Source organism: Polypterus senegalus, chromosome 9 (assembly GCF_016835505.1).
Source record: "Polypterus senegalus isolate Bchr_013 chromosome 9, ASM1683550v1, whole genome shotgun sequence".
Classification (NCBI taxonomy): Eukaryota; Metazoa; Chordata; class Cladistia; order Polypteriformes; family Polypteridae; genus Polypterus; species Polypterus senegalus.
Genome location: NC_053162.1, coordinates 119,632,948 through 119,660,893, shown reverse-complemented (window position 1 = coordinate 119,660,893; position 27,946 = coordinate 119,632,948). Strand labels below are relative to the sequence as shown.

The 27,946-nt window shown below is 36.2% G+C and overlaps 1 protein-coding gene and 1 non-coding gene across 4 annotated transcripts in view; both read left to right on the top strand.

Annotated features, from left to right (window-relative positions):
- The window catches only part of LOC120535669 (chromodomain-helicase-DNA-binding protein 4-like), an 84,409-nt gene that overhangs the window by 41,311 nt on the left and 15,152 nt on the right, over positions 1–27,946 (top strand). Inside the window, exons 17-39 of one of the 3 annotated variants that reach the window (XM_039763636.1) lie at positions 256–377; positions 2,223–2,396; positions 2,475–2,616; positions 3,635–3,766; positions 3,841–3,958; positions 4,237–4,361; positions 4,512–4,746; positions 7,820–7,992; positions 8,161–8,341; positions 8,917–9,006; positions 10,326–10,414; positions 12,135–12,268; positions 12,787–12,931; positions 13,101–13,269; positions 16,319–16,422; positions 16,944–17,124; positions 18,476–18,547; positions 19,893–20,051; positions 20,207–20,315; positions 20,938–21,070; positions 24,105–24,300; positions 24,419–24,582; positions 24,992–25,872. In XM_039763636.1, coding sequence (XP_039619570.1) covers positions 256–377; positions 2,223–2,396; positions 2,475–2,616; positions 3,635–3,766; positions 3,841–3,958; positions 4,237–4,361; positions 4,512–4,746; positions 7,820–7,992; positions 8,161–8,341; positions 8,917–9,006; positions 10,326–10,414; positions 12,135–12,268; positions 12,787–12,931; positions 13,101–13,269; positions 16,319–16,422; positions 16,944–17,124; positions 18,476–18,547; positions 19,893–20,051; positions 20,207–20,315; positions 20,938–21,070; positions 24,105–24,300; positions 24,419–24,582; positions 24,992–25,006 — 3,162 coding nt within the window. In that variant the 3' untranslated portion in view covers positions 25,007–25,872. Of the gene's footprint in view, positions 1–255; positions 378–2,222; positions 2,397–2,474; positions 2,617–3,634; positions 3,767–3,840; positions 3,959–4,236; positions 4,362–4,511; positions 4,747–7,819; positions 7,993–8,160; positions 8,342–8,916; positions 9,007–10,325; positions 10,415–12,134; positions 12,269–12,786; positions 12,932–13,100; positions 13,270–16,318; positions 16,423–16,943; positions 17,125–18,475; positions 18,548–19,892; positions 20,052–20,206; positions 20,316–20,937; positions 21,071–24,104; positions 24,301–24,418; positions 24,583–24,991; positions 25,873–27,946 lie in introns of those variants that run through there. The other 2 variants (XM_039763635.1, XM_039763634.1) reach the window with 2 other exon arrangements.
- On the top strand, positions 12,530–12,661 carry LOC120536143. The gene has a single exon (XR_005635049.1).

The window sequence follows — 27,946 nt, the reverse complement described above, 5'->3', positions numbered from 1 at the left end:
CTTTCCAATAAAACTGTTCTGACAGTTTTCTGTGCCCAAATATGTGCCCAGTCAGCAGTATTTGCATTAATGTTCTAGCAACAATAGCAAGAATATTTGTATTTTGATATCCATATACAGTACTATTTAATCAAAATTTATGATTATTAATCAGTCCCTTTCATCTTTTAAGTACCATACTGTAACACGGTATCTGTATGTATGGAGATGAGGTACAAATCATACAATTATATTTTTTTTGTTTATGCATCTCAGTTTTTCAGAGTGTTAAACAATTATCCTCTGCAACACAAGTTGCTGTTGACTGGAACTCCCTTGCAGAATAATCTGGAGGAGCTATTTCATCTGCTCAATTTCTTGACTCCTGAGAGATTCAAGTAAGTGTTTATTATCATTATCGTTGTTATTTAAAATATATTTTGGCACCTGCAGTCTTATTTATAAAACTTGGTGTTGATTCCTGCATGAAAATGTGAGCATGCCATAAAAACAGGAAAATGCATATGCCCAAAAAATCTGATTTGTAAAACCTGGCGTACAAAGATTTCTTATCAATTTACTTTTCGATGTCATAATCGCCTTGTAAATGTGCTTACCTAAACGCGCATCAAATTGCGCTAGTGTCACCTTAGAGCAGCCATACATGGACTATGCTAATAAACCTCATTCACATGTAATTATGATGCTCCGAATGTTCATTAGCTGGTAGAGCAGCCTTGCACCTGACACATCCAGGTGCTGCCAATTGCATTTAATGAGTTCTATTCCACTCACAGCATTATATATTGAAGTGTTACTCCTTTGGGTTATCTGGGTCTGGAAAAGGCTTAAGAGGCCAGCGACTGGTCGGGCAGCCACTATTACCTGGCACATTTATTGACATGAGTGCTGCTACAGTGAATATAATAAGCCATATGAAATTAGTTATAGACCATGTGAAACACACAGTTTTCAGCCAGTTACTTCACCAACAATCCAGGGATCATGTACAGCAACTTCAATAAGACTTCTGACAAATGCTAGTTTGCTCCAGAATCAATTCCTGGGATGACACAGCTATCCAAGCCAAGACCTTTTGCCAGCCTCATATTGGCATCAGAGGTGACTTGTGAGTTAATGTATTGTCACTGCTTGCAGTTAATAAAAACTGCACAATTCTCACTAGGTACACTCTCTTGCAATATGAATGCTTTCATTTGCCACATTTATGTTAGGAAAGCCAAACAGTACTGCAAATTTTCTTACTATGTTGGCAATTGCAACTAGAAAATGCAGAAACTGAATGTAGCACCTTGTCAGTTGCACAGCAGGCATGATGGAGATGATGCTTGGCTTAGATATTCCTGACCTGTCTACCATTTCCCTCTGGTAGGTGCCTTTTGCCAGAAAGCCAGCCATTTTGAAAACCTGTATATGAACAGGTTTAGCCAGATTTTGGGAGGTCTTTCTTTCTAATGCATGGGTACATAGATCAAGTGAAGGTCTCTTGAAAGTCTAAGTCTGCTACTAAGCAAGTCATTGTCAATTGGTAAAATAATCCAACCAGTCCCTAAAAGTGTTTTCTTTCGTAAGCAATGAAACAATCCATGTTATGTCAAACCATTATTAAGCTATGAACAGGCTGTAGCAGATGAGATTTAGAGATTTCTATATGTAGTGAGTGGGTCCGTTCTTGGCTTTTACTGCTCCTTGGCTTCTACTCTTTAGAAGTGACAGCAGGTAGCCAATACAAACTGATGAAAATCCCTAAAAAAAATTTTTGGTGCAAATCTGCAACTTCAAACCCCACACCCCCCAAAGGGTTCTACAATTGAGTCTATACATAATATTCATAACTTTTGAGGATTCATGTGTTGGTCACATCAATGCACATTATAACAAGGGATTTGTGATATGAATAATTATATGCGAGTTGTAATTTTGCTGGTTTAGCTGTTTTTCCCTACTTGATCAACTGCATTTCCCAACTTTTTCAAAATGCTGCTTACAGATAGGTCAGAGCTACCATAAATATACGCACGTTCTTCTGCCATATTTCTTTTATAAATACAGTACCAACTTTTGCTTGGAAAGTTCCGTATGTACACTTCAAGCCTCTTTTTGTGCATATGCAAGTTTTATAAATCTGAGTTCAGGTCTGTTCCTGTGTCTACATATTGCTCCTTTTGAATTTGTTGCCTTTTATAAAGTTTTTTTTTTTTTTTTTAACTCCTTTTGCACAGTAACTTGGAAGGCTTTTTAGAAGAGTTTGCAGACATTGCAAAGGAGGACCAGATCAAAAAGCTGCATGATATGCTAGGTCCACACATGCTGAGAAGGTTGAAGGCTGATGTGTTCAAGAATATGCCTTCAAAGACGGAACTTATCGTACGCGTGGAACTTAGCCCAATGCAGAAGTGAGATTTTTCTTCAGTACAATATCAATGTGTTATCCTTGCAGAATTTTGATAAAAGTATCTTCGTTTTTGTTTCAGGAAATACTACAAATTTATTCTAACAAGAAATTTTGAGGCCCTCAATACTAGAGGTGGAGGAAATCAGGTTTCTTTATTAAATGTGGTGATGGACTTAAAGAAATGCTGTAATCACCCTTACCTGTTTCCAGTTGCTGCAATGGTGAGTTTTGCTAATGATGCTATACCGTTGTGTAGAACAGATGATTTTAATAAGGGATGTTTATGTTCAAGTAAATATTTACATGTTTGCCCTGCTAATAGCAACTAGTACTTGTAACGTTGATTTGGTCAGGGATAGATACAGAACCTAGCAAAAGTATTTGGTTCCTTGATAAAGTCCTAGACTGACCTGAGAACGTAACGGAGGCTACAGATTTTTTTCAGGATATCTGTTTAAAATATCCTGAATTATCTTAGAATTCACTAAGTAAGTAGTCTTTTTCAGTTACTGGAAAGAATGTCAGAATAAATTTGGAATGTGTGCATAGTAAGTAATTAGGTAGTACTGTACATGTTATCCTACTTTATAAACCCTATGCTGAAATCCCCACAAGACTATAAAATTTTCCTGATTTGTTGTTACACTGGAGGATTTCCATAACAATCACACAATTAAAGTACAGCATTGTATTCCAGTTCTAGTTTATTTAAGTAGTCACCCAACAATCTGCTTTAAAGCTTTAAAAACTGTGGCAATGTAGTTTTTCCACAGGAAGTGTAGTGTAGTGGTAAAGTCTTGACATCACCCCCAGATGTTCAGTTCCAATCCTGTTACTGATGGTGTGTGACCATGAACGGTTCACTTGTTCACTTCACCTCCTAGTAAATGTGTTGGCCAAATATATAAATGTACTAGCATCTATATTTAATATTTTATTGCAGAAAAAGTCGGCATATTGTTCACTTTAATAATTGAGATACCTTGTAATGCTATTGAATGGGATTTGTTTTACCAACACAGTATTGATATTGAATATTGTGAAATTTCACTGGTATTGGTATTGAATGCTAAAATTCTGATATTGTGACATCTCAAGAAGTAAGTAAATAATGCAGCTTTGCATGCTTTTTCTTCTTTTGTGTGACGTCCCTGATCATGATGATTTGTTTCTCCAACTGTGTAAAACTGTCTTGTGCATATATTCATTCTATGCTTTCTTCTCTTTATGCCATTGCAGGAAGCACCAAAGATGCCTAATGGCATGTTTGATGGCAATGCACTTACAAAGGCTGCAGGAAAATTATTTCTTCTTCAGAAAATGTTGAGAAAGCTGAAAGAAGGTGGACACAGAGTTCTCATATTTTCACAGGTACAGATATAAAATACATTTGCAGTAGTGCTTTTATTCTGCATTAAAACTAACATTTAACATTTTTGTTTTAGATGACCAAGATGTTGGACTTGTTAGAAGACTTCTTGGAGCATGAAGGTTACAAGTATGAACGTATTGATGGTGGTATTACAGGGGGAATGCGACAGGAGGCGATTGACCGATTCAATGGTAAGTCTAAAACACAAAACAGCACTAGTGTTGGATTCATACCCCATTGCTGACATTTTATCTTGTCTCTCCATTGCCACAAAGGGTTTTATTGTAAGCACTGTTTTCCTTTCATATTTTAAAGAAAGCAATGTTAAATTTAGTATACCTGGTAAAAATTTTAATTTTGTGATTGCACTGTGCTGTAAAATGGTTTTAAAAATAGCTGGATGAGTTTTAGTTAACTGCTTGACTGAGAAAAGATTGTTTGGATTTATTGGTTATTTTTATTTTAATAGCTCCAGGAGCCCCACAATTTTGCTTTTTGTTGTCTACCCGTGCTGGCGGTCTTGGCATCAATCTTGCAACAGCAGACACTGTAATCATCTATGATTCTGACTGGAACCCACACAACGATATACAGGTATAACCATGGCTAGGTTAGGAGCCAAGATTGTATTTCAAATTGAAATATCAATTAATTGTACAATGAATAGACATTGTGATTAAAGTATGTTGCCTATATAAATCAATGTTCTGGATCAATTTATAATTGGTTAAATTTTATTTCAAGGCATTCAGCCGTGCACACCGAATTGGACAGAACAGAAAAGTGATGATCTATCGCTTTGTGACAAAAGCCTCTGTGGAGGAGCGCATCACCCAGGTGGCAAAGAAAAAGATGATGTTGACACATCTGGTTGTACGACCTGGCCTTGGTTCCAAGACTGGATCAATGTCTAAACAAGAGTTGGATGACATTCTAAAATTTGGCACAGAGGAGCTATTTAAAGATGACACTGGGGAAGGCAAGTTTCATATTATAAATGTAAAAGTTTTAATGACTCTATCTTGGTTTTCTTGTATGTTTTGAAGTGACTTTCTTTACTTGGTAGGTATCCATTAAGAGGTTGGTACTAAAATGACATATATGGTGAAACCAGTAGTGAAATTTTAGTTTATTTAGCTGCTAATTAAATCTTTCACCAATCCCCTTCAAATAATTGTGATTCTCCAAATTGCACTTTGTTAAAATTGATTTTATAATTAGTTATAAAATTAATTATAATTGAGTATATTCATCTGGACATAACCATGAGTGAATTTTGCTTAAAACTAGTTGGGAGCAATTAAACAGCTCAGTGACTATCACATTTATAAAACTAATCCAGTGCCTTGTGGAAGCGGCACTCAAAGTAGGGGTGGTGATTTTGAACTGCAAAGAGCAAGCTTCTGATTAGAATAAACTGCCTCCTAAAAAGATCCATACTACATATATAATTGTGTGTCGAATGTGCAGAGTGTTTATTGCACGTGTTAAAAGTAAATATAAGCCATTGCAAGTGAGAGAATGTTTCTGTAATATTGGATTATATATTGGCATTTAAAGATAATGGGCTAGTGGTATGTGTGAGTGATATATTAGCACAGGTATTTTGTTAGTTTTCTGTTCAGTTATGACGATGGTGTAGTAGTCGATGTAAGGCTGAAAGAATTAGCTTTATTTATGAAAACATGAATTGCAAAATATGCATTAGAAGTAAGTGATGTCATACACTGTCAGAAGAGCTGCCATTAAGAGAGCCGAAAACGCAGAGCCTCAGGAGATGCAGGTTTCGGTACTCGAAACAACCAAATGAACATATCAGCCTGACAGCACCAGTAGACACTCTAGCAGTACCACCTCCATTTTCTGCCTGCATGTCTAAAGCAGGGGTCTCCAACATGTTGCTCGTGAGCTACCTGTAGCTTGCAACCCCTTTCCAAGTAGCTCACCAAAGGGTTAATGAATCCTACATTAATTTGAAAACGTGATTAGTCAAATTAGGAGTGGGCGATCTTTCCAAAAAATTATATCACAAACCTTTTAACACAAAATCATGGTCCACAATCTGAATTGCAATCTATCTTTTCAGTGTGGCATACACTTAAGAGACTATCCGGACTCGAACTCATCAAGACCTAAGTAACACTTTATTTTAAATATCAAACAAAGTTGAATTCAATTGTTCTGTCTTTAGCTAGCTAAGCGGAGTTAAGGAACACGCCTCGAAGCTGCTGAGTGAGGAAGGCCCCTCCCCTCAGCCTGTTGCGTGGGTCTTGGATTCACACAAATAAATCAGTAGTGCAAGCAAACTATGATACATAGCAAAATGAGAGAAGTCGGAAAATCAATAGGAATGTTCAAGCAAATTATAGAAAAAAACCTGATCTAAATCTGTTAATTAGTTCTTTCGTAAAAGCAGACAGACATGCATGCAGACAGAGAGACATTGGAGTTTATATATTATATATTAGTAAACCTTCAAAATAATGTGCAGTTAAAGTCTCAACAACATTCTCAGCATTTCTGGAGCTTACTAGAGCCAATTAACTATAAGAATCTTCACCAAGCAGCTCTGAAAAATGTCTGCTTTGTTTGGGTCTGCATACCTCCTGTGAGTCTGCCTTTTCTGACATGAATGTCCTGAAATCAAAGTTCAGAACAAGACTGATAGATGAACATTTAAATTACTCTTAAGAGTGAACCTAAGTGGCTACATTCCACCATACATCTCTCTTGTTGACTCTATGCAGTTCCAGTCATCTAACTAAATAAAAAACACATCACACATACAGCTAGACGTGTGAATACTCTTGTGAAGTGAAACAGTGACATGTAACAAAATGACGAATAAGTAATATGTGTATTTGTAATTGCATTGTTTTGTGTTGACAACAGTGTTCGTGTTTTAATTCAGTAGTGTGAAATGCACTAGCAAATGCATACAGACATGCATAATGCACATGCAGGTGAACTAAATATTTTTTATGATGTTTTAATGCAAAATGTGAGTTGTGGACACCAACATTTTGTAAATGTTCATGCAAAACAAGCTTATTCAGTTTGTTTGGGTTGAAATAAGCTATGAGAATAAACGTTAGAAAACATGAGTAGCTCTCTGCCCTTTTTATGTTGTAAAAGTGGCTCTCGTGGGTTGGTTGGAGACCCCTGGTCTAAAGGAAGTGAATATTAATGTCTAATTGAAAATTGAAACATGCCATGCCATGAATATAGTATAAAATCATTCTGTATTTATATTTGGTCATTGAGGCACATTGGTTAGTGCTACTGCCTCACAGCTTGGGTCACATTTTTGGTCACAGTAGATCCAGCACAGTTGGCAGGTGCATCCGTAGCCCTCAGAAACACTTGAAGGCCCACTGCACCTTTAGTGTTCAGTCCCTTTTTCCCCATTGACTGCAGTGCATGTTGATGAGTTGGCCATAGTATCTGAACATTTCACTGAGCTCTCATCAAAGCGTATTCTCCGGTGTGTTTGTGTTTATCACTGCTGACCATTAATCGTACACTTACTGCACTCTTAGACACCAGAGCTGAGATGATGTTTTTTTTTTTTTCTATATTCTTCATGTTTACATGCTTTGTCTCTTGCCTGTCTCTACCACTTTGACAAATCAATGCAACTGGCAGAACAGCAAAGTTGACGTAATTTCTTCAGGATGCTTATGGCTCTGTTCAGACAGGTTCTAAGATTCAATGTTACAGGTGAGCTCCTGGAGCGTACTTTTCTGTCAAAGAAAAAGTTGGTGATTGAAACAGATTTCTTGAAAAATTTCCAGACCTGAAGTCAATGAGAATTTTTTTAAAATGGATAATTGGAAGATTTTGCTATTTTATTTGGAAGTTCAGAGAAATACCCACTCCCAAATAGGCACTAATTAGACTCTGGAACTATTTTCCTTTTTCACTTGTTTACTTATACCAGTGTAAGTTTTAAATGTGTATTTATTTCTGGACTTCAGTATTCATTTAAAATACAAGGTTATTAATGTTTTTTTTTTGTCTTTTCCCAAATCAATTGCTACCTTGTCTTCCAGGTGAAAATAAGGAAGGTGAGGACAGCAGTGTTATCCATTATGATGATAAAGCAATTGAGCGACTGCTAGACAGGAATCAGGATGCAACAGATGATACAGAAATACAGAGCATGAATGAATATTTGAGCTCCTTCAAAGTGGCGCAATATGTAGTCAAAGATGAGGAAGAGGCGGTGAGTCCTTGTTCTCTTGCCCATTTTAGATATTTTCTGGTCCCAATTAAAAAGATAAACAAATAATAGTAAAACGTCAATCTTTTGTTTGGAAAGTATAGATTTTGGAGTATTGGCAAGTGTTTGTTTTAACTGTGTTTTTTTATTTATTTATTTATTTATTTTTAGGAAGAAGAGGAGGTGCAACGGGAGATAATCAAACAGGAAGAAAGTGTAGATCCTGATTACTGGGAGAAACTGTTGCGTCACCACTATGAGCAACAGCAGGAAGACTTAGCCAGGAACCTTGGAAAGGGAAAGCGTATTCGCAAGCAAGTCAACTACAATGATGGCTCACAAGAGGATCGTGGTGGGTGGAGTACCATAAACTGTTTAATGCTGTGCTTTCATTGTATGTTAGTGTTTGTGTTGTGCACATTTGTTTGTTACAGTAACTATTTGATAATGCTACATTAAAACCATAAATGTGTAGTGTTTTTACAATCATTATCTTGGAACCATTTCCATTTTTAAGCTGTGTGTAAACAAAACCATATTTTTTTATATGTAAATACATCTACATGTATAATTTTTAGTGGTCAGTCTGTTTTTGTGATGCGGCCACAAAATATCAATTCAGAATGTGTGTTTATTCTACTGATTTTTTTTTTTTTTCTTAAATGAGAAGTGCAGAAATCGCAGTATGTCTTTTGAAAGTGTTAGTAAGATGTCTCTGATAATGTTATAAAAGACGATGGTTTTAATTCTAGTTGTGAACCCGAACGTTAAGATATTGGAGAAATGCTTTGCTGGTTTTGTTGGGTCAATAGTTGTTTTGTGAGTATGTATACGTATTTGAGCGGTATCTTGCATAAACTGTTGACTTTATCCTTGATGCACTTAACTCTCTATATTGACAATCCTTTTTTGTAATCCATTTTTTAGCTGATTGGCAGGATGACCAATCTGACAACCAGTCGGATTACTCTGTAGCATCCGAGGAAGGAGATGAAGATTTTGATGAGCGCCAAGAAAGTAAGATTTGTTTTAGTTATGTACAGTATGTGTGCTGCAGGAAAAATCTCAAGGAGAATTGTTTAGTGTAATAAAACTGTAATTTGGTATTACAATACTATTTCCAAGTTTTGCTAATCTTCATTTGCTCTTCCTCTTTCTATTGGTGGGCATAGATTAGAAAAAAGTATATTCCAGAGTGCTGTGATGTGCTTCTTTGTACTTATTCACTCTCTTGCTGTGTATTCTAAGTCATACTTTCTAGAAAGTCTTCTGGAGCTAACCTAAAGACGTGAAAATTTCTTTTATCTTCTGTGATACAATCTGCAGTGCCAGTTTGTACTGTTAGTTAATTGGACAATTGGTTAATTGTACTATTGCTGCTGTTATCTCATCTGCACTTTCTGCATTTTCCCTGCAATCCTAGGAAGCATTTTTGATCACTTAACAAGTAGCTTCTGTAAGTTGTTGGAATTACCCTGGTTCATCTTGTATAATCATTCTTGTGTGTGTGTATAAATAAATATATATATATATATATATATTTATTTATGAGAGAGAGAGACTATATATAATGTGGTGAAAGCATGTACCCACCATTCGCTTTATTGTGCTTGAAGAAACACAAACCCAAGAGAGTCCTACATACAAGACTCAAATGGGTGTACTTCATATGGATTACTTTCATTATGCATTTATAATGTTCAAAGCTTCTTGGCTTGGACATTTCCCCAGCCCCCTTTTCTTGTAGACATCATTATTCTCAAAACGTTGCTACAAATGTTCATTTCTCCGTCTCAGTGGAATTTTGTAAGCACAGCCAAGTCTCCCACTAAGACGCACTGTTCCTTGTTTGAAAGGGCAGAACCAGGACAATTTAGAGATCTGATTGGAGGAAAAGGTCAGTCATTTTGATTTCCTGTTTGGTGATCCCATAGGTGACAACAAGCAAAGGCAGATCTTGAAGCTTAGTTGCCATATCTTATGATCCACAAGGCACAGGAAAGAATGAGTGGTAGCTTTTGAGAGCTGAAATATGCTTTGTTTTCCATAGAAGCCTGCCCTTCTAATCGACCCAGTCCAAAGTTGTATGTTTTCAAATGAGTCCGGAGCTTGCACTACCCAAATTTGATTGTCCTTGCAGGCAGAGAGATGTACAAGACCTTATGCAGCACACCATTTTAAAGGAACAAATGGTCTTTTATAGCAGTAGTTTGGGTTTTTTTTTTGTTTTTTTTTTAAAAACACAGAGTAATAACTATTTACTATGAGAAATAGGGGCAATAGTCAAACTGGCTTTCTCCAGATTATTACTTAAGTTAATTTGTTTCTTTTGCTAGATTCTCGAAGACCAAGTAGGAAGGGTCTGCGGAATGATAAGGACAAACCCTTGCCACCTCTTCTGGCAAGAGTTGGGGGAAACATTGAGGTAAAGTGGATTTGTTAATGGGGTTTAGTGTTCATTATTCTGTTATTCATTCACCTTGCAGAGATTGTTGACCATGCAATACGTGTATTTAAGCTCAGAATGAGAGCCAGATTGCAATTTGTGATGATGGTAGTTTTAAAGTGTGACTTTAAAGAATGTGTACTAATATTAGCCATATTTTTTTATTAATAATGTAGTAATTTTATTAATGCATGTAGGAGCAAATTATTAACAAATTATTTTGTGACCTAATATACCCAGTCATATAACCCATGTTCCTGGTCTGATGTCATTAAGCTGTAAGACAGTGTGGTTTTTTTTTTTACACACAGAATTGCATTTGCAAAGAGCTAATTTTAAGAGCAGCTTTTTATGCTTCCAGAAAAAATAGGGTGTAGCTGTGCCTTCCAGTACCCAGCAACATGCGAAGATCCAAATTTGGATCAGAATCACACAATATTGTCACCCATAATGAAATGGATCACAGACTAGTTAAAAGTGGAGGGGAAAATCCAAATATTGCTTTATTTATTTTTAATTTTTTTTACTAATTCTAAATCCCTGGATTTGAATTTGTCAGTTTGGTGGTGGTTTTTTTTTTTTATTCTCTCCCCTCTTCCCCTGGGCTATTATACAGTGGACCCTTGACTTACGAACTCAATTCGTTCGCAAGCGCTGGTTGTAACTCAAGTTGGTTGTAAGTCGAGACTATTTTTCCCATAAGAAATAATGGAAGTACCCATAATGCATTCCGAACCTCCCACAGCAACACTTAATCTTTTCATAATAAAAAAGGGTTGTATAATGCGCATAATTTACCAAAACGCCAATAATTTTTCTGATGTACTAACTAAAAAGTTAAGTGGCTAGCCTACCAGAAACAACAATTTCATGCTGTACTCCCCATTTAATTTGACATCTTTGGGCTGCAAGAAAGGAGGAGGAGGAGGAGGAGGAGAATGAAATGGAAGGTGGTTATTGTTTAGAAGGAGCCTCCTTATGCAAATCTTTTCTTTGTAAAATTGTCTGGTGAATTTCGACATGATGTACATATTAGCGAGATCGGTCACGAACGCCACTCTCATATTTCTGCACAATTTCCTTCGTTTCGGATCGCTGTTTCTTAAGTTAATAACTCAGTTCAAAGCGGCCATGTTGTGAACTGCTGTAATTAATACACTCCAAAGCAAGCCGGTGCTGACTCAGCCTGATGACATCATCATGGGCCGCGCCAGCCCGCTAGCTAACATCCCTTAACAATCGCTTTCTTTGCCTTCGTTACCTTCTCTTCCTTCCTTAACAATTATGCGTCTTGCTTGCCATGGTCTTAGTGAATTATATATATAGATAAATCACTGCACTGACCAAAATTACGTTCACAAACACATGTATCTGGGCTCCAACTAACGCTTACGAATGCTCTCGGCTGTTTGTTTACAATCGCACAAGCGGATACACGTGACCGCATTCGGGTCGTAAATCAAGTTCGCATGTCAGGCCGGTCGTATGTCAAGGGTCGACTGTACTTTATAAACAAATATTTTAAGGAAAATCATTGCTAGCCTTGGGTGATTAATTCTCTGGTTGTTCAGGGGTTTACTAGTTGGCTTTTCATGTATAATAATTATTTTCAGGCAAGTACGCTGTTTTCAGTTCATACACAGCTTAACATTGAGCAATGATATTTTATTAAGTGTGTTTCCTAAATATTTTTACATAGGTCCTTGGTTTCAATGCCCGGCAACGTAAGGCCTTCTTGAATGCAATTATGCGCTATGGAATGCCACCTCAAGATGCTTTCACAACCCAGTGGTTGGTCCGAGATCTGCGAGGAAAATCCGAAAAGGAATTCAAGTGAGATTGGAACCTTTTCTTGCCCTTTAGCTGATACCTCCCCAAAGTGCCAACAAAGTAGTCTTGAGTGATGGTTCTGTTTTCAGTTATTGTTAAATGTTTGTATTGTTTACAGATGTGTGTTGCTTATTGTGTTCTAAAAGTTTCTTGTTTACTTTGTTGTTTTGAAGGATTACTTAGATGCAAACTAAATTATGTCTTTTATTAAAACATCAAACACCCACCTAGCTACATATATGCTTTTGTATTTTTAGGTGTAATTTGTCTTACTCTTTATCTGAGCCCTTGCTTTTATTGCATGGTGCTGCTAGGGAAGACAAAGAGAAACTCTGTCACTTATAGGAGATGTGTCCCAAGAGATTGGACATTGTCTTAAAGGCACGACAGTACAAAACAAAATTTATGACCGAAAATGAAAGGGAAATATTTGTTTTTGATGTTATCAGAAACCGTTTCATGTACTGTATATTTGTGACAAAATATATAGTTACATTGAGGTGTTATGAATATTTTTATAGGGCATATGTCTCTCTCTTCATGAGACACTTATGTGAGCCAGGTGCTGATGGTGCAGAAACCTTTGCAGATGGAGTTCCTCGTGAAGGCTTGTCTAGGCAGCATGTATTAACCAGGATTGGAGTTATGTCTCTTATACGCAAGAAGGTATTGTTATAATCCAGCTCTTTCTTGTTTCAAAAATATTTTATAGTCTTGCATGAGCATCTCATTGGTTGTAGGTATTTTTCAATCCTTTAAGCCAATGTGCAAACTTGGCACTTAGCATCTTGGCAATTGAGTTGTGTTTTGGTTTATTTATTAACCAATTTTACAGGTCCAGGAATTTGAGCATGTCAATGGCCAATGGAGTATGCCTGAATTAATGGAGGCTGAAGAGAACAAGAAGGCAGCCAGATCAGAATCTCCTGTGCCCAAAACTCCAACATCCAGTACCCCTGGAGATACTCAACCGAATACTCCGGCTACCACTACATCCAGCACAGGTAATTCTGTTAGTAATTCCAGTTAACTCCTAAAGGTTTGATGAAAGTACTGAATTTCATAAAGAAGTAGATTAAGTGCATATGTATGAAAAACGTATAATTATTGCAGAGCATGACCTGTAATTCACATTGGCTCGACCACTGTCTGACTAGTGGGTTAAAAAAAATACATTGTCAGTGTTGCAATATACTTTCTCCAGAGGAAGTGGCATCATCTTTGTATGCAAGATTTTATAAATGATCTAAAAAGAATGGGCAATATTAGAGTTTGAACAACTTCTTTACAGGCCTGAATATTACTTTTTTATAGGTAGTGTTACTATTTTGTTTGTTTAATCATGATCTATTGCATCATCATATGAAATGAGTAATTTTTTCCTGCTCTTTCTTTAGCCTGTCTGAATACCTTGCTTTTCCTTAGTTTCCTAAAAAGCACTAACTATTACTTCGGTCAGGCTGAAATCAGTTGTTGTACGAGTTTCTCAGTGGAGTCAAGTACTCACAAATGCCACATTCAAGTGGCGTAGAAATCTAGAAAGTGGCTGTCTTCAGGGAAAAAAAAGAAAAACAAAACTGCAGCAGATTGGTGACAAAAGTGTGGATATAAATACATATAATTTATTAGTGGAAAGTCCTATCATAAGGGCATTAAAATGACAACTCTATTCGGCCTATAAAGCTTATCTGGTTAGTTAATAGGCAAGTTGTCTCAATATATCACGCAGGTAATGCTTTAAAAAATTTAATCGTCTCTATATACATCAACAAATCCTTCTTTGCAATGTTAGACTCTACTCTAACATTGTGATTTAAAGTAATTGCAGAAAAGTGGAAGCAGAAGGCAGCATGGCACCACCTAACTTTCAGTGCTGTTATTTGGCTGTAAATACTGGTAAAATAAACTGCTGAATTTTGGCAGAAGTCCTCAAGTCTGAAACCTTGGTTAGTAATGTAGAAAATATTGTTCTAACATTTTTTGTATGCTTCACTGTTTGCTCTAGTCAAACTATCATCTGTTCAACAGCAGCTCAGTTGTTCACAAATTACTACATGTATGGAGCAAATATTGGGTACATATTAAGGCAGAATAGAGCCCAGAACCACTGGTTTATCTTTGCAGTATTTTTATTCTTTTTATATATTGGATTTGGACCACTTATGTAGTACTAAATCTGAAACAGACGGGTGCAATTTGTATCTGAGCACTTTTTTTTTTTTGGCAATTTTTTTTGTATTACTCTTTACATACTGTACTGTTCGCCATATCTCTGCGTTGTCGATCAAGATGGATGATAGTCACATGCCTGTCTCCGGGGCATAATCACTTTTGTTACATGTGGCTCTCTACTGTCATCTTGGTGGTTGTTAGAATACTGTGCAGTATCGTGTGTCAGGGGTATGGTTGTATTAATGATTAATTGTTTAAATAGTACATAATTATTTCACGCATATTCACAACCCTCACCCCGACATTAATCCCTCCCATTCTCATCCCTCCCATTCTCTCCCCTCCCCCTCCACACACACACACACACACACACACGTAGTAATAACCATACAGCCACATCACTAAGGTACAGCCTAACAATGAAATCCTTTTCGGAACTGTATATTTGCATGCATTTGTGTTTTTATCTTAACATGTTATTTATAAAAGAAGGAAGGAAAAAAAAACTGAGAACCCGAAATTAATTTGTGGAGTTTCATGATCTTGCCTCATGAAGGATAAGAATATAAAGTTTTTATTTCCTTCTACTGTTCCCACCCACAGTCTAGATAACCTGTAAACACATGTTAAATTTGGGTTGCTGGCAAAATTAATTTGAACAGTCAACCAGAAAAATCGGACATGAGCCAAAAAACAATTTAGTTTTTGCTCCAGTGTGAACATAGCCTAAGAGATCTGCGCTCATAATTTGCAGGCAGGCACTGAAAGAAATGTTCATAGTTTTATTACTTTGAGTACACGTTTAAACACCCTAAAAATGAGTCACATTGTGTGGCAGTTTCAGTAATTACAGCACCACTTATTTTTAGTTATTTTTAATTAATTTTAGAAAGGAATTATGAATATGCAAAAGCCAAGTGAATAGAGGATCAGATGTTTATGCTGTGTTTACGTGCAGTTTAAATTTTATTTAGTCACCACGTGATATTTTGCCTTTCTGTTTGATTCTTTTCATGTGAATTTACAATTTGCATCTTGGTTTCTCCTGAATTTACCACTTGATCAGCTGAAAAATTACTTGTTTGACAATGATGCGTTTGGCTTGCTTTTTAAGCTTGATTCCTCTTGCTTCTAATACAAAACTACCACATTATGCAATTTCTGGGCAAGTTCATTGTTTTATAGGAAAAAATAAAATGAGAGGTAATTGTTGCCTTACAGGTTGACTAATTTGGATAACACAATTTTACCACAAATGTCACCATGGGAGGCCTCATTTGTGAGGGACATGAAGTTTCCATCTGGGAACCTTTTTTAAATCTTAATCCAGAATAGCACATTATTAAAATAGAGTGCTCAAACACTCTATGAAACAAACAAAATGGTGGTGTGTCATCTGATTTTCTTAATTTTAAAAACTATAAACAAGTACAAAATATATCTAATTCCAAAGAGATGAACCTTTTGTGGCTGAATACACTAATGGAAGTAAAAACCACAGAATAATATAGTAACAAGCATGTCATATCTACTTAAGCCAATAAAATAAAGGAAAAATGTCAATTAATATCTATAGGCAAGTTAATGTAATCTTAGTGCAGGAATGCAAGCTCCAGTTATTGCAATGATTTTAGAATTCATTCCATTAATCGTAGTATTGATATTCTTTCTTAAACATTCATTTGTCACTTTGAATAGGACTTTGCAACCTTCTGTTTATATAAAAAAAAAAAACCTAGCATCACTTCTTTTAATTAAAGTACTTGTATTGATACTCAACTTTATTCTGTACTCTTACTGAAGTACTTAGTGTTGGTATGGGGTTTCAGGAAAAAATTGTGCCCCCCCGGTTACCAAAGTAAAATATTTTATTTTTTGCAGAAGAATCTGTAAGAGTTGAAGATACGGTAACATCTTCTGCTGGCAAAGAAAATGAAAAGGAAGGTGAACTGGAGAACAAAGAACCCAAGCCTTCAGACACAGAGGTAAGTTTTAACATTACTTAATTGCCTTGTGAGTGTTGTTCCATTTAGTAACTGTTTTAAAGTACTGTACATATGTGTGACAGGAGCATAGCTTTCTCAACAGTTGCACAATCTTTGTGAGAGGTCTTAATCACTTGAGGTGCATTTAAACTACAAAACTGAATCTAATGGTGAGCACAATGGGTAAAGTAGTGTAATATAAGATAATACTGCCTGATGGCCAAAGATGGTACTGGTAAGGCTGACCAACAAATTCCCAGAAACTCTTCAGGTTCTCCCTTTTACCATTTTACTTGGCAATGTTTTTCATGACCATATTAATACACAAACAGAAACGTAAACATTTTCAAATATTATTTCATGTGATTCTGTTGCAGGTTATACATCATTGTACTGATTTCACTGTGTCTTGGTCTTGTCAGAACCTTTAGTGGAAATGTTTTGTCATATAGTTATAAAATGTATTCAACATGTACATATAATTGTTCTACAAGTTCACCAATAATTTGAACTATTTTTAGGATTCTGGGCTGGTTAATGAAGAAGAAAAAAGACCTGCAGCAAATCCTGAAAAGGTACAGGGACATGGAGCCAGCAGTACTTCCGAATGTGAAAAGGAAACCGAGAAAACTGGAGACTCTAAACTTGAAATCTCTCAGGAAAAAGACACAGGTGAAGAACCCATGCAGACTGATAATAAGGGTAAGAATTTTTCACCTGTGGTCTATTTTTAAAGTTAACGTGAATGTGGGTGAGTTGTAATAAATCTTTGTACTTTTCATGTAGAACTTCAAAGTTTTGGTATAAATATGATAAAAGTTCAGTTCGATGGAAGTGGTGTTGAAATTGGTAATATTTTGGGTATATCGATGTGGCCGTTTCCTGGGGGTTTGGGGGGATTGGGGTGAAGGTTGGAGAACCCTGTACTAATCTAATTTATTTTATACCTCCTGACAACATATGTAGTATATATGTAGTCTCATGAATTTAAGCATGCTTTTTACATTAAATTGTTTTAAGAAAGCTGTGCTTGCTAATATTAGGACTTACCAGAGGTAAATGTAACAACTGTACTTTGTGTGTGTCTGTATGTTATTTAACCATATCAAGTATTCTCAGTCTTTAGTATGAAGAAAGCTGAGATACTTGCATTTTGGAAATAAGTATCTTATTAACATGTAATGGTGTAATTTTTATATTTAGGATTTAAAGGAAAAATGCATTTCAGTGTATTGCAGATCTGAATTGTAACCATTACTGCAATATTTTTTTGTTTTAAGATTTTTGTATTTTTACATACTATATCTGGATAATACTGTATTTTTTGGCAATTCATTCCTCCTAGTGCTATGGAAATTTTTGATTTCATGAAGTAGATTTACTTATCTGGAGGTTTTTCTTTTCTGCTGCTTAAGACAGTAATTTTTTTTTTTTTTTTTGAAGGCTTCATAGTCAGGTTTTACTTTTGGTGATACTAAACTGGTGTTTTGGATGGAAAGTTAAAGATGTCCCATTACGTAAATTCTATATATGGGATATGTCCGTGTTGCCGACCACAGTTTCTGATCTCATTACTGGACCAAGTCCATGTACAAGACTGATCTTGAGGAGTATGATGCATTTTGTGATCAAGTGCTGACCTTCCAGCACAGTCTTGCTCAGCCATTTTTTCAGACAGCCAATAATGTGTTTCCTGATGGAGCTTGTGCTGTACAAAGGGTTAACAGGTACAGCAAGTTCAGTTGCAGTCGGTTGCCTTTTTTCTTTTTCTTTTTTTCCATTCTGTTGTGGTACGTAAAACATGAGACATCATAAAGACGACATTCTTTTCTGTTTGTGAGGTCCAAAACACCAGTGTTCCTTATTCCTCATTGTTGCATTATGTGAGTTGTACTTGTAGCTGAGCATTCTCCTGCATACAGGGCCTGCCCTTCTGACTTAAGACAAATTTCAAACCTGGGCACATCGCATTATGCAACCAGCTTTACAAGGGCGCTGCTGGCTGATTTTGGTTTTGAGTTTTTTTTTTTTTTTTTTTTTTTTTTGGTTACAGGTGATGAAGAGAAGAAAGATATAAAGCAGGCTGATAAAAATGACTCCATCCCTTCTGCTGAGGACAGGAAAGGCAAGTGTGCATTCTAGGAATGGTCATAAGGTTGCCTTTCTTATACACAAATGTGAAATTTACGCCTTATTTTATGCATATATGAAAAGGTTTTGCTTTTAAACTTGGCAGCAGGCACTTTGTTTTACTAAATTAATGGTTGTCACCTAAACCTATTTTAAGCAAAGCAAATGCCTCCAATATTCTTTCAGCTATATGTAGAAGTTTCTGGGAAAACTTTAATTCAGTTTATTTTAATCCCTTTGGAGCTAACTGATGAATATACTGTTATCTTGGATGTATTCTTCTTTAGGGTAAATGTGTGATAGGTAATCATGGAAACCACCCTGAAAAGATGTAAAGTTAAATTTCAAAGATCTGTAGCTAACTTTAAAAGGAGTATGTTAAAGTTCTTTATGCTCTGTATGCTTACAAGGACATGCTTAGTTTGTTCTAAGGAACTTGGTCGGATATTTGATTTCGTGCTTTAAGTGGTTTCCCTGATTAAGCGTGACTTTATAACTGTGGTTAGGGGACGATCCTAACACTATTTTTTTAATTTCTTAAACACCCAATAATTAATTGTGATTCTTCCTACTTAATACAATTGAATTTAAAAAAAAAAAAACATTCAAGTTTCTTTTGTTGTTTAAAAAAAAAAAAAAATACACACCATACACTGATACAATGGTAAATGATATTCCTTACAGCTTGTATAGGCTGGTTTCAAATCATAACTTGGTGTTTCTCTAGGTCGGGTTTCTTTGTTCTACCAATTTTCTCCATTCAACCATTTTCCCAGAACTGTAGTTTTCCTACGGCATTTCAAAGATGTATTGACATTCATAAATATTAAAGTACAGGGCTTAAAGCTAGTTATGGGTTAGACATATGTATTCCCCCAGTGTAACAAGTGTGGCTGAGTTAGTGAATTCCAAGATTATATGAGAGATTTTCATTTAATCAAACTCTTAAAAACAACATCTTGTTAACTGGTTTGTGAGAGTGTATGTATCTCATGTATGGTTGTGCCTTTCAAAGTAATTTGTGTTTTTGTATTCACACCTGGGCACATTAGACTCTGGCTCAATATTTCTTATAAGGCTGGTACTGTTAAGTTTTCAGAATTAATGGTGTGATGCGGACCTGGTACCAAAGTATTGGCTCTTTTTGACACCCCTAATGTTACGCAAGTATAGTATATACACAAAGAATAAAAGCAGAAGTCATTTGCTTTCTTGCTTTACAATTCCTTTTTTTCTAATTTAGTAAGTATTTGAGTCTGTTTTGGCTTTGCAGTAGTATGTTTTGATGGTATTCATCAGCAGGAGCCTGTATCATCTTTTTGTGTGTTGTTGAACAACAGAGATTAAAGAGAAAGAAGAGACCAAGCAAGAGGAGAAAACAGATGGAAAATTGGAAGTCAAGATGCAGAATGGTGAATCAGTTAATATACCAAGTGAAGAAAAGAAAAAAGTGGTAAAACAGAGGTTTATGTTCAATATTGCAGATGGAGGCTTTACAGGTATTTTATTCTGTTTTACATTTCTTCTTAAATATGTAATCTATTCCTTGTTTACTACATATTTTAATAATTGGAGCACATCCTAAAAATTCTGTTTTAGGCCAGTGTTGGCAGCCTTGCATGAACACCCCTTAATAATTTGTTTTATCTTACAGAGCTTCACTCATTGTGGCAAAATGAAGAACGTGCTGCAACAGTTACCAAAAAAACTTATGAAATCTGGCACCGCAGACATGACTACTGGCTCCTTGCTGGGATTATAAAGTATCCTTTCTTACCATAATACTGAATGAGTGGTATTGCAAAAAAAATAATTTTAATCATGGCAAGCATTCTACAAAGATAGACATTCAATGGAAAAGTACTTTAAAAAAATTATTTTTAAAACTGGCCTGTTTAATAAGCACTATTGAAAATTGTTAACAATGTTTACTCATTTTTAAAAACAAAAAAATATTCTTACAAACATTTGACCTAGCTTACTGTTTAGTACTTCATGATGTGAAGAAAAGTAAATGTGTGTGTGTGCTTAGAACAAATGCAAGGTGGAAATGTTAGAGCCCATTATATTGCCCATAAGGTTGAGGGGAAGATACTTGACCCCATTTGTATGCTTGTCTGAAAAGTTTTTGAAGTTTGGAATATGTTGTTTCAGATGGTTGTATTCAACCTTTATTGGACTAAGGGCACTTCCTTGTCCCACAGTAAATATTAAATTTTGATCAATGTCTTTTTAGCCCACTTTTAATTAATATAAATGCAGCTATCTGATTAGTTGGTTAGCTAGGATGTGTGTGTGCGTGTTTGCTGTAACAATTCCAATTGAATATAAATTACTTCAGTTCTAGATATACTTTTGTTTTTCCTTGAGTCTTTAAACTAATAGTCATGGATATGCCCGGTGGCAAGACATACAGAATGATCCTAAATATGCCATTTTAAATGAGCCATTTAAAGGAGAGATGAATCGAGGAAACTTTTTGGAAATCAAAAACAAATTTTTAGCACGCCGTTTCAAGGTAAGAGGAGATAGAGATATAGATATAGATATATATATATATATATATTTTTTTTTTTTTTCCAAGGTGATTATAAATGGTTCTTAACCTCCTTAGCGTTACTTTTTTCCTCAGGGGGAAAAAACAAAAACCAGAAAGTTGGAATTTTAAGAAGATGAAATGTTACAAATAAACATTTAGCTACCAAAACCGCAACATAAATATTGTAGAAAAGGTATTTTTACCGCCCACTACTGTGTTGATCCAGATTTAGTGCATCATTTGCGTGAGATTTTTCGGGACCACCTTCAACACACTGCATAATGATGCAATGTGGACATTTAAAAGTGTAATTCTTTGCAAACCTTTCTTAATGTGTGTCTACTGTTGCTTGCACACGAGTGTGGAACGTTTATAACTAAGTTGCACAAAGAGCCCTTGTACTATTGCACAAGTGATCTGACATGAACATTGACAGTTGCTTTTTGTGAACACTGCTTAGGGGAGCTAAAATCTTTTTCCTTCCACTTTAACGTAATTACTTTGCCTTTTTGTCATGCAGTTACTGTCGCACCATGGTGAAGTTTCACATGACTGATTCAATGGGCTTTTCACGGCAGTTTGTTCTTACAGTGTCGTATCATGCATCCGTTTCACTTTCAGGGTTTTTTTTTTTTTTTTGTAGCATGCTTGTTACTACTTTTAACAGATGGTAGTACAATATTGTCCATAAAGTCATTGGAGCTTAACACTATAATGCAGTGGTTCTTAGAAATGTTTTTTGGGTTTTGGTTTTTCCTGAAGCAACACGTTACAAATCATTCTGCAAACCGTGTGCAACCAGTGTTCAGGTATCACACATCCTAAAATGGGTTGCGACCCATATTTTAATAAACACTTCAATAAAGCATATCAATTACAGGTCACCTAGGGCCTGTCCGTGAATAACTGTAATTGCATAAAATTTCGAGGCCGAATTATGCTCAAGGTTAATGCCAAGAAGGTTAAATATTAATATTGTCGATGTTTGTGATGTGTGCTTTTGAGAGACCATACTGATTGAAAGTTGCATATAGCCAACCTTGCCTTTTTTATAAATGAACCCAGGTATACTTCATATTTTTAAAAACGGGTGCATGAAACGGTGTGATTCAGATATGAACAGATTCAATTTTCCACTTATGGAAATGGCTTGAGTTCAAATATGGTTCTAGCAGCTCTAGTATAATGTAACCAACCCTCTTTGTCAAAAACATTCTGAAATAGATGTTTCCTTTAATATTCTAGCAGCCTTTGACATTGCCTTGGAGAGAGTTTTTTCTTCCCCTTGATACAGAGTTCTTTCAGCTATGAGGTGTGTACTGTGTGGAGAGCCTATTTAAAATTCTCCCCACAGCATCAATGCTACTCCAGAGTCCTTCATTTCCTTTCTTTTCAGTCAATTCTTGGTGGATTACTGGTATGTTTAGGGTCCACCCTTGGTTGAGTTTAAAGCTCAATGTGATAAAATAAAGACCTGATGCAGCAAAGCCTGGCCTGAATAAGTTGGCAGTTATTTGAAATGTTCTCTACTTGTAAGTGGTCTTGTTGACAGTAGAATGCTGATTTCCATTTGTTTGGATATCTTTTTTTGAAGCCCCCAGAGAGCTACTTGTATATAGATATGTGCAGCACTGTTCCGTGGGAGGAGGTGGTTTCAGTGCACATCAGTAGTCTCTTTTTTGCTTACGACACTGTTTTGGCCAAGTCGTTAACTATCTTATAGTTGGCATGCGTTTAAAAGTTCTATGCAGGGCTGCTACAACTCTTTGATATCACTTTGGCCTTGCAAAGCATCATGGGATGCTTGAAAAATGTTTGTTTAAGCTGGCTTTATGACAAATTTCCAGGAAACACTGCATATTTGATAGAAAGAAAGCTTTGGCTAATTTTGCCAATCGGCACTAATCGAGATCAAATCTAGAGACAGTATGTCAACTGTCTGGGTTGGCTCTACGGTTCCTGGTAGCCTGAACCCAGAGCAGTTGTTGGTCATAGACCAGGGATGAGCTGTGCAAATGAAGACACACTACACAGTCTGAAAGAGGAAGTTGCAAGTGCTTTGAACATTTTTATTATAAAGTATACTGTGCATTACAATAATCTTAAATAAAATAAAGTGATCAGTGGTGGTTAAAATCCAATAAATAAGCCTTTAAAGCAAGGTTTAAAGTCCCAAAAGGCAGAAATCTTGGGAGGGGGAAAAAAAAAGAAATGCAAGAGCTACATTGCTTCCAGTAGTACTAAAAATCACAGTGCAAAATCTGCCATCTTCTGCGTAACCTGCATGGGGATCCTGCCGTCTGTGGAGATGTCCTCACAGCAGACACAGCCAATGTACTGTATAATGACAGTCACCCCAGGTTCCCAGCAGGGTTCCACATCTAGCCTTTCTGTTTGGTCTCCTGCTACCTGTCCATGGCCTTATGTGGGAGCACTCTTCTCATACAGTGAGTCGCTCCTGCTACTTTGTCACACAGCCAGAATGCCCTCTTTATCTCTCTTTAAAGCCCAACCACACACTCCTCCACAGGGCTTACTATCCCAGCTGTCTGCCTACTTACCACTTCACATCTCACTTTCTGCTTTCACCATTGTAACCTCCCGGATTGTGTCTCCTCCCCCTTTTCTTGCATATATGCCCTTTTATACATCAATGGAGTGCATGTGTTGCAATCACAAAACTCCAACAAGCACCAACAAGGAAATTGACTGAACCGCACACATCTGCATGTGGATGCACATGGCCAGTCAGTTCACCCAGAGGTAACCTATAGAATCCTGTAAAGTTTGAAGGCTACTCCTCTATGAATTGTTGAAACCAACTGTTGGTTTAATTTTAGGCTAACAGTTCAGCAAAAGTAAAAATGAAATGACATATAAACCGAGGAATGTTTTTAAGCTTCACTAAGATATGGTATGACCTGTTTTTGGTTTACTGTAGCATTAGTACTTTACATAAAATTATTAAAACAGAGTCCCTTAATGTTTAATTTGGATAATTTTATTTTTAAAGCTCTTGGAGCAAGCACTTGTGATTGAAGAGCAACTGCGTCGTGCTGCTTACTTGAACATGTCCGAGGACCCCTCACACCCTTCTATGGCACTGAATACTCGCTTTGCTGAGGTAGAGTGCCTTGCTGAAAGTCACCAGCACTTATCCAAGGAATCGATGGCTGGAAATAAACCTGCAAATGCTGTTCTTCATAAAGGTGAGGAATGTGTGAGATTTCCAGAAAAGATGATTCTGGATTGTTTTTTGTATAAAAAAAAAAAGTGGGTAACCACTGCATGGTTTTGTTTTGTTTTTTTTTTTTTTTATATATAAAGTTCTGAAGCAATTAGAAGAATTACTCAGTGATATGAAGGCTGATGTTACACGGTTGCCAGCAACTATTGCAAGAATTCCCCCTGTTGCTGTGAGGTTGCAGATGTCTGAGAGAAACATTCTAAGCAGATTAGCAAGCCGGGGAACAGAAGCTCAGCCACAGCAGGTAAACACTACTGAAATATTAGACCATAAAGTAAACAAAATTTCCACTGAAATGATGAAGCTAAATGTAAATTCTTTTAGTTTTTTGTATACAGCTGTTTAGAAAGGGCTGCAGACAAGTTTGTCTGCTAGATTGAATTTAGGATCAGCAAAACATTGTTAATGACTTAGTCTTTTGCTGGGGAAATTTTGGCTGTTTTGCCTTGTGGTGGATTGGCATTCCTTCCTAGATAAATTCCTGTCAAACCATACATTCAAAATTTCAACACAGCTTTGTTGATTTTCTGTTTTTCTGAACTGGAGTATGTTTTTCTGACAATAGATTGTTCAAGTTTAGATTGTATGGTGTAAGATGCAGGACTGTTTATTTTTTATTTATTTTTTCCCCCCCTCTGTCTTCCTTTCTGCAGGTAGCACAGCAGTGAAGGTCTTGTGCACACCTTTACCATTTGGACTAGCTAAGAAATTCCAAAAGAATCTTAGAACATTCCTTATTGGCTGTGAGCCAACCAGCTTCATGCCCCAGTTTGTGACCACACCCTCTTATGAACTCTATATGAGAAGGGGGAGAAAAAGATATTTAATTTAATTCTATTTTTTTTTTTCCTCCCTGTTGTTTGTTTACTGATTCTGGTTTTGGACCCAAGTGTAAAGCATATGGACTTTCAAAAAGTAGTAGCTTAATATGGCATTTATGGACAAATATCAAATTTATGTTCCTTATGTACATAAGAATAGTACATGATACATGTTGATTGAAATCTTCAAAAAAATAAAACTACTTGAAACATTTTTTGGGGGGGCGGGGCAGAGTTAGGGAGGTTTTTAAGAGAAACTTGTTAGGTTGTTGGGAATGAATGAAATCTATTTAAAAAAAAGCCAAGCACACATGAATTGTGCTTGAGGAGCCTCCCAGAATGGTTTCTTAAATTTTCTGCGCACACTTGTCTACCTCTGTTGTGCTTTTAGAAATGAGAATGAGTTGTGTACAACTTATATATTAAAATAAAAAAAATGGGAAATATGTTTTGATTGGTGTAAGTTGTGGACTTTTTGTTAAATTTGTTTACCATTTGACAATTGTGCAGAGTAAATATCTGTACAGTTTTTGCAAAATATTTTGGGCTGCATTTTGCTCTTTTCAGTAAATTTACATTTAGACTTTGCTGGTTCGTTTTACATGATGAAAGCACAGCACAGGCAAACCTCGCTAAGCAGGTAGCTGTCTAAAATGACCTTGTAAAGTTAGATTTTAAACTATTGTTAATAAAATTGATTTTTTTTTCTCCTGTTCCTTGTGTATATTATGCAGATTCTTTTGGTTAATAGTAAAAGTGAATATTGCCGTGCAGTGATTCAGCTTGAGGCAGTTTAAGATAGTGCTAGATTAGTTTAAGTGTTTCTGCAGAAGTAGAATTTCAGTTTCCTTTTATAAACCTTGTTTAATCCTGGAATACTATCTACTACAATTAAATATTTAAATACCAAAACATTAAAATGCAAAAATGCCTGTGCAATATGTATATATAATTTGTTTTTGTTTTTAATGTATGTTTAGCTTTTAAAGCATGCAAGTATTGATTAACACTAGAATTACCAGAGTCTACGAAAAAAAACTCGTAGAACCGTCCCATTTTAAATCGCTTCTTAAAACCGTTCTCACCTCTCCGCCAGCTTCCTTTGTCCTGTAAATGTGCCGATAAAAACAAACTGCAAGCAGCCGGCTATTCTATCCCCCCCAACGACTTAGAACGTGCACGAACTTCTCCCAGCTCATGCCTCAATTATCTGGGAGTGAAGTGGAGTTTTAGAGTGGAAATAATAGATTATGTGGAACACACGCATTTCATGTGTGTTCCGTTTCTACAGTAATCTGTGTAAACACAATGTTAAAACAGAAACTTTTTCATATTTTAGTAATAAATGTTACAAAATGTAGGCATAAACTATAAAATGTGTGAAGTCTGAAGGCCAAAGATCAAATAAACACTTTCATAAAAGGATTCAAGTATTTAACAACTGCTTCCGTGGCGTAGAGCACAGCAGACTTGCTGTACCGCAAGAGATCCGAGTTTGATTCCCTGCTGGGGAGAATTTATTTTTAACCTTCGCCGTTCTGCCTGCCTGAACTCCCTGTCTATATAGTAATAACAGTAATTTTATTATTATATAGGAGCTTCCCTGTCTTCCTATTGGAGTACAAAAGAAACACCACCATACAGCAACATGTACAAACTGGCAAGATCAGGGAAAAAAACACGTGGTCAGTGATTACAGACCACAAGATGAATGAAAGAGACAAGATATGTAAAAACATCATCGCACTAATGCAATATTTGAAAACGAACCGCGTCAGATCGGGTTTGAATATGCACCCGATCTGACGCTGTTAGTTTTCAAATAATATTGCAGGTACTGTACTGTTCGTTGAAACTGCTGCACTGAATAAACTGACTCCTTCTGTAACAGCGTCAGCGTGTATTCAAACCCGATCTGACGCTGTTCGTTTTCAAATAATATTGCTTGAAGTGTACTATTTTAGAATAAAACATACATTTGATTTTAGTCAGTCTGTAAGAGCCAGTTTAAATGCATGATAATTGTAAGGGTTAACTTTTTTTTTTTTTTTTTTTTTTTTTATTTCCATTCTCTCAGTCGCCTTCACGATCTCCCCCTCCCCATCTGACACTGCTGTTTTCACATAGACACGCTTTAGCTCAAATGTGATTTGGAGACGTGCTATAGCTTGAATGTTATTTTTATAGGGAAGAAAGTACAGTGTCAGGTGCTCATTCAGTGTAATAGGAACCATATCACAGAGAGATGCGTACACTGCAACAAGCACACGTCGTAAATGTAGGAAGGGTGTGTGGGAATTGTTAATATTTGAATGTGATGATTTTATATAGCATGGATTGGAAATCGGCAGTTCTTAGCATTTCACCACGCAAGCTGTCATATCAACCGCCTACTGTAAGTTTATTTTTTCTCCACTTATAGTCTAGAATAACAGTGCACTTCTTTTGTTGTACTTGTACACCAAAATATGTTCCTGTGTTTCAACGACATGGGCATGCTAAAAAAAAATAGACGTGTAATGCCACGTAAAGTGCATGCAGGCACGTCAGTTTGCAAGCATTGGTACGGGAATGCAATCACAAGTTCGCTGCAGAGCTATAGCGCATCTTTATGTGAAAACATCAGTGTCAAATGGGATGGGGGTGGAATGTGTAGGGAAGGATCCTGAACACGACTGAGAATGAAAAGTGAATAAAAAAAAAAAACAAAGCTAACCTTTACAAGTATCTTAAATTACAGCTGCTGTTACACACTGAAATCAAATGTATGTTTTGATTCTAAAATAG